Genomic DNA, 9,535 nt, shown 5'->3' with positions numbered 1-9,535 from the left:
GCAGTCAATTTTTTTAGTTCTCAAAAATCTATAAGATGTTTGCTGCCCGTGGGGACGGCATATATTTTATGGCTAGTGACACAGCAGACGCTATGAAGCCAGGAAGGATCGTGGAAACTTATTCTGGTCCTGATCTGCCCCCGAGTGGATATACCTCCAGTCAGACCAAAAGTAAGCAGACAAGTATGTGAACAATGATGCTTGCGCCACAACCGCTTTGCGTACAAATAGCACAACAAAATTAAAGTATGTTTCCAGCCTCAGGCCGGTTACATATGCTATGAAAGGAATACACGCAACAAAGTACGGGGCATTTCTTGCATTCTTACGGAGGAAGTTAGGAAAATGTGTATTAACGAATGTAATGGCTTTGCTCTTTAAAGTGTCAGTTTGAAGCCACATCAATTAGATACTTGACAGATGTGGACACTTGGATCCACAGTTCCAAGTCGATCGTTCATCCATCAATCATTCCAAAAAAAACATGCTTGCACCTGTACTTCCTCAATCGTCCTCTGGGGGACTTCTCGCTCTACGCTCCTTCAAGGAGCATTTCATGTATCGGAATGTCCTTTAAGATGGAGGACCTTGATCCATTGCTGGGTCAGTCGAGGGGCAAGGAGAAGGATAAAATAAGGTATTGAAAAGTGCCCAAAGTCAGTTGAAGGGGAAAATCTTGATAAAGGCAACAGTCTATATTTTGTATATCAACTGTATTTACTGTACATGTGTGTATATGCTGGTGATTACAAACCCTACACTTTGCTGAATGGCTCTCTCTCTCTCTCAGCTAGCAGCGTGGCTCTCTTGCGGACACTGGCGAATTAAGCAGCGAAAGTACGGGTGTTGAGAAATGTCATTCAGCACCCTGTGGGATTCAAATCTAGTTGTAAATGTCCACTTCAACAAATACTGCTCTGCAGTGCCCTCTAGTGCAGCAACACAGCACTGCCTCTACGATGAGCTGAAGCGGGTCTGTTCAGGCTTTCCAGCTCCAACAGGAGGTCCAGTATGTATGAGTATGTATGAGCGTACACGAGGGCTTGAGCAAACGGAGTTTAAGGATAAAGGTATGCATTTTAATTAATCATGCACAGAGCAGCTGGAGACACACCTCGCACTGGGATTAATGAAGTGAACTGTCTTAAGTCGCAGAGATAAGATTCAGCTTTAAAAAAAAAGTCAGGTCTAGACATGCTTTAATGGTTCAAGCAGAGTGCTTTCTCAAAAAGAGAAAAACCGGGTGAAACAACAACAAAACATTGGCTGCTTTGCCGCATCTGCTTATGTAACCAAAAATGTGTCTCTACCATACACATAAAAGTTCTACTGGAGGAACACCGTAACAGCAAGGTGTTGAACCCTTTGTTTTTCGTTTTTTAGCGTCTTGCATAATATATACTAAGTCACGCTAAGCTCAATACGTTTCGTGCTTTGCTGTGTGTGATGTCCTCCGCTGTGGTCTGAATTCAAGCAGCACATTGCATTAACCAGACCTCCTGCGTCTGCACCTGCATTCCACTCAAACATTTAGCTCTACCAATTCCAATCACTGGAGTAAACGGAAAACGAATGAATCAGTTAAATTTTCCAAGATAAAATATTTTCCTCACGACAGCAGAGACAATTAGTCATGGCAATGTATTAAATGGGTAGATTACTGAAGCAGGTTTACACAGCCAAAATGACACCTCCCCCGGCCATCCGACTGCAAGTGGTTTTAACACCTAAAAGAAAAGGCGGCAACCAAAACTCAGCTGAAGCGCCGGTGAGAAACAGGGCGGGGCCTGGAATCGGTATCCTGACAGTGCCCTGTGGCTGCAGGAGGGTGAGGTTGCAGACTTGCTTATATTACGCTGCTTGTATTACGAGCAGGGCTGCCATCAGGGGGGAGCGACATGGGAACATTGTCCCAGGTCCTGGAGGAAGAATGGGATCTGTGAGCTTGTAGTAAAATGTTTTATCCTAGACCGGGAATAATAAAATAATATAATTTATTTTCCGCGCCCAGGAATTTCACTGAGCAGCCTCATGAGAATTCAGTCTCCACTACATCTCTAATGACAGGTATAAAGGCAGATTATATCTATTGTCATCATTTGTGGTACATATTTTATAAAAGGGCTTCTGTCCTAAGACTCGACCCACCCCGAACACAGCATCTTCACCCTTTTGCACATCTGGCAAGAGTTACAGAGCTCTATATGCTCACACGACCAGGCTGAAGAACAGTTTTGACCCCTATGCTGTCATGTTGCTGAACACACAGCACACCCCCTCGCCCCTACCCTACGCCCCTTTACCCGTTTAACTGAACTGGATGTGGTCTGACTGTTTTCAGGCTCTCTCAGCCTCCTAAGTGCAATAAGGGTAATACCTAACAATCACTGTGACTGTTTGATTGTTCTCCATTTATTTATTTACATATTTATTGTTGCAACTAATCTGTTCTGAGCAATATTTTCTTCAGGTGCAATCATGTGTAAAGTATTTTAGCTCTTATTTCGTTTTATACCTTATGGCCTTTTTATATTTAATTGGGCATCTACAGGCTTGTTCCAAATGACGTTTTGTTGTACTTGTACAGTGACAAAGTTTACTTACAGTACTACCACATCCTTTGGACAGCACAATACGAATAGTAAGAGTACTCTTCATTACAGTTCCTTTCCTCAGGTAAATGGCAGTTGCCAAGGAATGATAAGGCCACTTTTACCCATTGTGTGCGTTCTGTCTGAGTAGCACTGGCTGCAGAACAGCAAGAGCTGTTTAAATATGACTGGGTGGTCTGCACGCTTGTATCCACTGCTTTACTGCCATGGCCATGAAGCCGAGACAGGGTCCGATCTTTAGATTTTAATTAATCGCCCGGACCGCCTGCTTGAAAGCTTGACCAGCAGGAGAGATCTGGCAGCCTGAGGCACACCCACATTTCCACTTGACACAATAAGACTGGAGTAGACACAACGATTAACTGTTGATTGAGTTGTTCAAAACAAACACAACATTGTAAGGGCAATGCAACAGACAGCTAAGCAAAAAATAAACATATGAAGCGCATATTAGCCACAAAAAAAATCTGTAATGATCCAGCAGATGTGATTAACCCCTTAAGTCTCACTCATAATCAAGTTTTTTTTTACTTTTATTAAATTCTGTGCTGCAAAGTGCATGTTATTTAAAAGCATTTTAGCTAATAACATTACGTTTTAAACTATGTATAGTTTGTTAGGTTGCATAAAACAAGACAGCATTTGTTCACCAAAACCGTAGCATTTTCAATATGCATGCTGATACTGTGGCGCTTTTGAAAAAAAGGTTGACGTTTTACAACAAAAAATGTATTATGTCTAAATAGAGGACTTCCTTTGGAGGACTTCCAAGGAATCTTTTGTCAGAGTGAATATTTCTGAGGAAGACAGTGAAAACACATTTGACTCCACAAAACAGGGCATTTTCAGTGACATGTCCCCATTTTGTATAAGGTGAGCAACTAAATACATTCTCAAAATAAATAATTATTCAGTAAGCTTATAAATAAGGACCCAGCCTGCTTTTGAATAATAAATACCCTTTGGAATGTGCATGACTTGTTGATGGGGGTTAGGTATTTGATAAAAACTTAAATCAATAGACCTCAATTAATATATTGCTACACAATATGTTATTATTGTACTTAATTTTGTATTACCTTCTTGACCTGTTGCTGTCTGAAGAGAATGCAAGGAGAGGGCAAAGTTGAGACAGAGAGATAGGGGGATGGTGACAGGCAAGGGTAAGTGCAAACGCTTGTTTTCAGGATAAAAAGTGTTGTCAAGTTTAGTAAGCAAAATGCAGTATTTTACACCTCATAAGACCCATGATATCATTTAGTTTTCATGTATCCAAATTTGAAAGAAGATATGTCCAGTGTTTGGCTGTGGCTCCATTGTGTTTCTAACCGCACCAGCCACAGCTACAAAAATCTGCATCCATTCAAAAACAGAAAATCTTTTCAGTGAGAATAAAAGCTTCCTCTTTTACTGTGTTCGGGCTTCTCTTTGCTTTAATAATATTTAAGAGTAATTCTGACTCTTGGAAAATAAACCCCAGAGGGTTACCTTTCAGAAGAGACCGGGATTATGCCTGTAGACAAAAGGGTTCAAGAATAGTAACCATTTTATTTTCAAGCCTGATACTTAAGGGGTGAAAAGAAGTTTAAAGCCTTAATGCACTTAAATATTCTATTAACTACAAAATGTTCTGTAAACAAATATGTTGGAATAGACATACAGTATATTGCATGCAGCACATTTTGAATCACGTATTGTGCTGCTCATCCTGTATGAAATCATATAAAATCTTAGTATACAGTCCTCCAACATAAATGACAGCTTCACCAGTGCCCAGACAGGTTCTCTGCTTCACAGAAGGTATTTTAGCGACTCGCACCCAGCTGCTAGCTTTATTTATGCCTAAGGGGCTTAGGGGGGAGGAGGGGCGGCAGGTGCTAGGCTATACTCAGGTGAAATATTATAAGATGATCTGTGAGTCCTTTTTCTGGGTGGAGACACACCTGTTTGACCAGGGGAGTCTTAGGTATCTGATACAGCACAGACAGCCCAAGTGACAAATACACTCACAGCCACCTTCTACGCTGGCTAACCTGTAAAACCTGTCAATCAAACATGCTGCTCAGGCCCTTCCACCACTGATGCCAACTCTTGGATTTGTTGTGACAATGTATGTCACTTCATCATTACAGAATTATGAGTGGGAGAAGACACTATTGTCTTACATATCTTATGTTCAACAAATACAGTGAGCTCCATAATGTTTGGGACAAACATTGTTTCTTGATTTGGCTCCATACTCCACAATTGAGTTTTTGTGATCAATCAAATTGACACATGGTTGAATTGTGGATTCTCAGATTATTATGAAAGGGAAATGGCTTCATAGGAGTTTTCTGATTATTCAGGTATGCTCAATATCCTTAGCAGGCAAAAGAAAGCTCTCTGTATCTAGTCTTGATTCTAGGCTTTTGATTGCCTTGGATTCTGTTATTGGCATAAAGCAACATGAGGACCAGCATTGGAACAGCAAAAAAAAGATATATATATAAAAGGTGCTGCAATTTAGCAATTTCTACATGGTGAAACCAAACTGTATAAAAAACTGTGCACATGAACCACATGTGAATAGTTTGATTACACCTCTATATGTGTTGAGTACAGAGTCAAATCAATAAAATATCCCAAAACATTATGGAAACATTTCAAAGAGTTACTCATTACTACATTTAAATGTAAAGTTTTTTCAGTAATAGCAATATTGACATCCTTGAAGCCTAATCATGGCAATAGTGAGGATATGGACTGACCTTTGACCTTGGAGCGGTGCCATACATTTTGAGCTTCTTGCCGTTTCCACCATTAGGCCAATCGATACCATCCTTGTCCAGACCTGTTCCGGAACCATCCAATTCAGTCTGGCTGGAGAAGAAAACGCCAACATATGAGCACAGGGTTTCCTAATTTGGCTTATCATTCCAGCATCATTCCATATGTCCTGGCTATACACTCAGTGTCCACTTGTGCTATTGTCACCTTTCTGTCATTGACCTCTGACCTCCCTCATTAACAAGTAAGTAAGTAAGTACATTTTATTTATATAGCACCTTTCACAGACAGAGTCACAAAGTGCTTCACGGGATCAAAAATAAAAATAAAAATAAATAATAACAATAATAATACATAAAATAACAGTCAATAAAACCAACAAAAACAGCTAGACAAACGCTTGTCTGAAGAGATGAGACTTTAGCTGCTTTTTAAAATTTTTCACAGACACCACAGCTCTTAAGTTCGGTGGAAGAGTATTCCACAATTTAGGAGCCACCGATTCGAAGGCTCGGTCACCTTTACTTTTGAGCCTAGTGCGAGGGACAACCAGTAAGCCCTGATCAGAAGACCTCAGAGACCTGCTGAGACCATATGGGTTGAGAACAACAAGACATTTTCACCTACAGAACTGCCACATACTGGATGTTTTTGTTTTTCACACCATTCTCTCTTTAAACTCTAGTGACCATCGTGGGCAAAAGTCCCAGGAGATCAGCAGTTGAACCCTGTAATCACAGCTGAACCTCTTGATCATGTCTACGTGCTTTTATATGTTGAGTTGCTGCCACATGATTGGCTGATTAGATATTTGCATTAACAAGGTGGCGTACAGGTATACCTATAAAAAAGGGGTCACTGAATGCATTTGACCCAGGCTCACAGTTTCACAGTTGCTAGTAAGCACACACACCACAAGGGTTAATATTTTCAGAATACCTTTGCACATAGCTCATTTCCAGTAGGTCCTGTAGACAGTGCATTACTGTATCGTAAATTATCACCCTTAAGTCACATGACATTGAAATGCGCAGACACACAATGGAATGGGGGGGGGGTTAATTATGCTTAGTATATTTCACATTATATGAAACTTAGTACATGCTTAGACATCCTTAGGGCACATACTACTACATTCCTATGGTACATTTTTCAAATTTTTCAGTCACATCTCAAAAAAAGAAACCAAACCGTTTTCCACAGATTCTTATTAGAACTGACAGTGTGTCACACTGTGGAGTCTTTTTCATTCCCTCTCTAACAAGCACTCACACTCCAAACATGCTTTCCAGATAATTTCACATGCTACCTTCCATCACACTGGATAGGACCACATTAACACATCCATTTGCTTAGCAAATACCCTTATTGCATACAAGCTTTTATTGTTCTTTGCAAAGGCACCATGCTAATGGATATGCAACAGCGCCTACACATTTTGAGGAGCACAGCAGAGGTGCTGAAGACTGATTCGAAAGAAGACGGGTTCAACAACTTTATTCATCCGCTCCCCCCTTCCCTCCCCCCCACCCCGCCAGGCACACCCAATTTGTTGCCACATAAATCACGAGCTAAACGAGGAGAGGCTGAGTGTGCCGGCAATGTGGATGAGTGTCTGTGCATTTATGTAAGCAACGGCACAATGCTTCTGTTGAGTGAGCGTTAAAATGCCTCGAGCAGGAGGGTGGCTTCCTGTCGGAGGCTCGGCTAACGAGCCGTCTTCGAACTCGAGACCGGGATCTCACCTCGAGGACAAGAGGGGTCAAGTGAAGGAACTTGGCTGTGAGGTCACCTCACACGTTCCAGCAGCCGCATTTGCATACCGACGGGAGTACGGCACCTGGACCGGCACACCAGGGCTTTCCATATCCAAATTGTTGACTGGCCAGGCCCGCTGCACCTTTCACCCCGCGATGCACACGCCTGTCGAAACCAGATCGCACTCCTCTCGCAGGATGCTGAGTGACACGGAAACGCGCGAGGAATGCGAACCCAGCGCTTCCCGCTTTACAAAGGGCGCAACAATGTGTCAATTAAACTGCATCTTTGTCGTGCCTTTTTTCCACAAAACCGCAGGGCATTCACGCGGTATGTGTCATTCGGAGCTCGCGAAAGCCTCCATCTGCGCGTGTGTTAGCGTATGGTTAACCGCTGTTAATGTTCCCGCAATAACTAATTATGAATAATGAACGGGTCTGTGTGTGAGTTTTGAATCTGTGGGAGCGCACTCTTTGCTGCAGGGCATGGGTGTTCAGAGGGTAGGGGAGATGGAGATGGGTGTCAGGGGTCTCTCAGCAGCAGGCCATCAGGAGCACAGATAAACTAGTGCGAAATAACTGCCTCACAATTGTATGCCTTCGCAGACCAGTCAGGTTTGGAGTTTGCATCCCTGTCAGTCCAGACTCATATAATATAGTAGCAATATAGTAGTGAATACTTTCAGGAATTTAATAAAAGGTATTACTTATCATCACTTCATCAGTTTATCCTATTAGATATTTGTGTGAAATTGTGTCATAGTGTATAAATTCTTGAGTTATGGCCAAAAAGGTCTTTTGTGAGGACACAGCAACCTTGACCTCTGACCACCAAATTATAATCAGTTCAACTTTGAGTCCACGTGGACATTTGTGCCAGATTTGAAGAAATTCCCTCAAGGCGTTCCTGAGATAATGCGTTCACAAGAATCAGATGGATGGACGGACGGACAACCTGAAAATATAATGCCTCTGGCCACTGCTGTCGCCGCCATGGAGCCATAAAAAGGCATAGCCAGGTGTGACACTTCCCAAACCAAAGTTCATGTGCGCCAATTCATAGGTGGTAATTACTGTAGGACTGTCAGTCTGGGCTTCCCCATCAATCTCCCAGCTGACACAGTTCACAGGTCTGTGAGGACACTGAATATTTTCTTACCCCTAGTGAGGAAGACTCTCACAACCCTGGCTAGTCACACTGCATGTGACTAAGGTGGTGCCGTTACACGTTCAACAGAAGCGCAGTTATTCCGCGAATAAACAGCTATTGGGTTATGGAGGCTTGGAGGGCATGTGACATCGTACTCCTGAAGTAAGTAAAAGGACTAAGCAAACACTGGGACTTCAGAACCCAAGAAGGGATGGGATGCGATCGGGATCCACAGGATGGGATAATACACATGCTTCCATGCACAGAGCTCAAGTCATGCATATGAATATGACTCATCTGTGTGGGCTGTATCCTGCTGGGGCAGAACTGTGAGGAGCTGATGTCTGGTTTTGGATCCGAATGTCAACATTAAAATTGCTGTGCCAGTGTGCGGTCCAGACTGGACAATATTAATGCGCAGTGGAATGGAATTTGACCACTGTAATGAATTTCTTTCATATGCTATCCAATGTTAGACTTTTTTCCTCCTCTTCCACTCCCTGACAGATAGACTGTCTCCCCGCTTCAAGCTGCCCTCTGGGTCAGCAAACCCAAAGTTCACCTAGTGTATGGTACATGTGTGCGAGCATGGTGCTGGGATTTGACAGCAATCCTGCCTGCCTTTTCCACTTCTACTATGTTGAACAGGTGGCTAAAGGTAAAAATTCTTTATGAAATAATATGCTTATTGATTTTTGTTTTGCGTCAATCATGATGATTGAGTTGCAGCTCTCTCGCAGCATATACATGAGATGACAAATCAGACTGTCAGCCTTTATTTCCTGTTTTTTTTAATCTAGATTTGTTAAACAACTTAGAACACATCACCCTTTGTATCAGACCACCAATTTTTTAGGTGAGCAAAAAAATTGGAACATGTTACTAACAGGTGTTTCTCCTAGCCCAGATGTGTCCTGTTAGATTGATTGGTTAAACAATAAAATAGTTCTGAATGTCTACTCTTGGTTTTAGCCTTGGGTTTTACCTGTGAAGACTGTATTTGTATTAGAAAAGATAAACCAACATGAAGACCAGAGAGCTGTCGTTGGGAGGAAAGCAAGCCATTTCAAAGCTTAGAAAATAAGGGAATTCATTACATTTACAGGTGGCACGGATGGTGCAGTGGGAAGCACTGCCGCCTCACAGCAAGGAGGTCCTGGGTTTGAATCCCCGTCGGCCGAGGGCCTGTCTGTGCAGAGTTTGCATGTTCTCCCCGTGTTTGCGTGGGTTTCCTTCGGGTACTCCGG

The 9,535-nt window shown here is 42.4% G+C and overlaps 1 protein-coding gene across 1 annotated transcript in view; it reads right to left on the bottom strand.

Moving 5' to 3' along the window:
* Window positions 1-9,535, bottom strand: part of crybg2 (crystallin beta-gamma domain containing 2) — a 61,617-nt gene that overhangs the window by 45,268 nt on the left and 6,814 nt on the right. The window contains exon 2 of the mRNA XM_061255945.1: window positions 5,363-5,474. Within this exon, the coding sequence (XP_061111929.1) occupies window positions 5,363-5,474 (112 nt within the window). The remainder of the gene's footprint in view (window positions 1-5,362; window positions 5,475-9,535) is intronic.

Source organism: Conger conger, chromosome 9, assembly GCF_963514075.1.
Source record: "Conger conger chromosome 9, fConCon1.1, whole genome shotgun sequence".
Lineage (NCBI taxonomy): Eukaryota > Metazoa > Chordata > Actinopteri > Anguilliformes > Congridae > Conger > Conger conger.
This window is presented reverse-complemented; position numbering and strand designations above follow the sequence as displayed.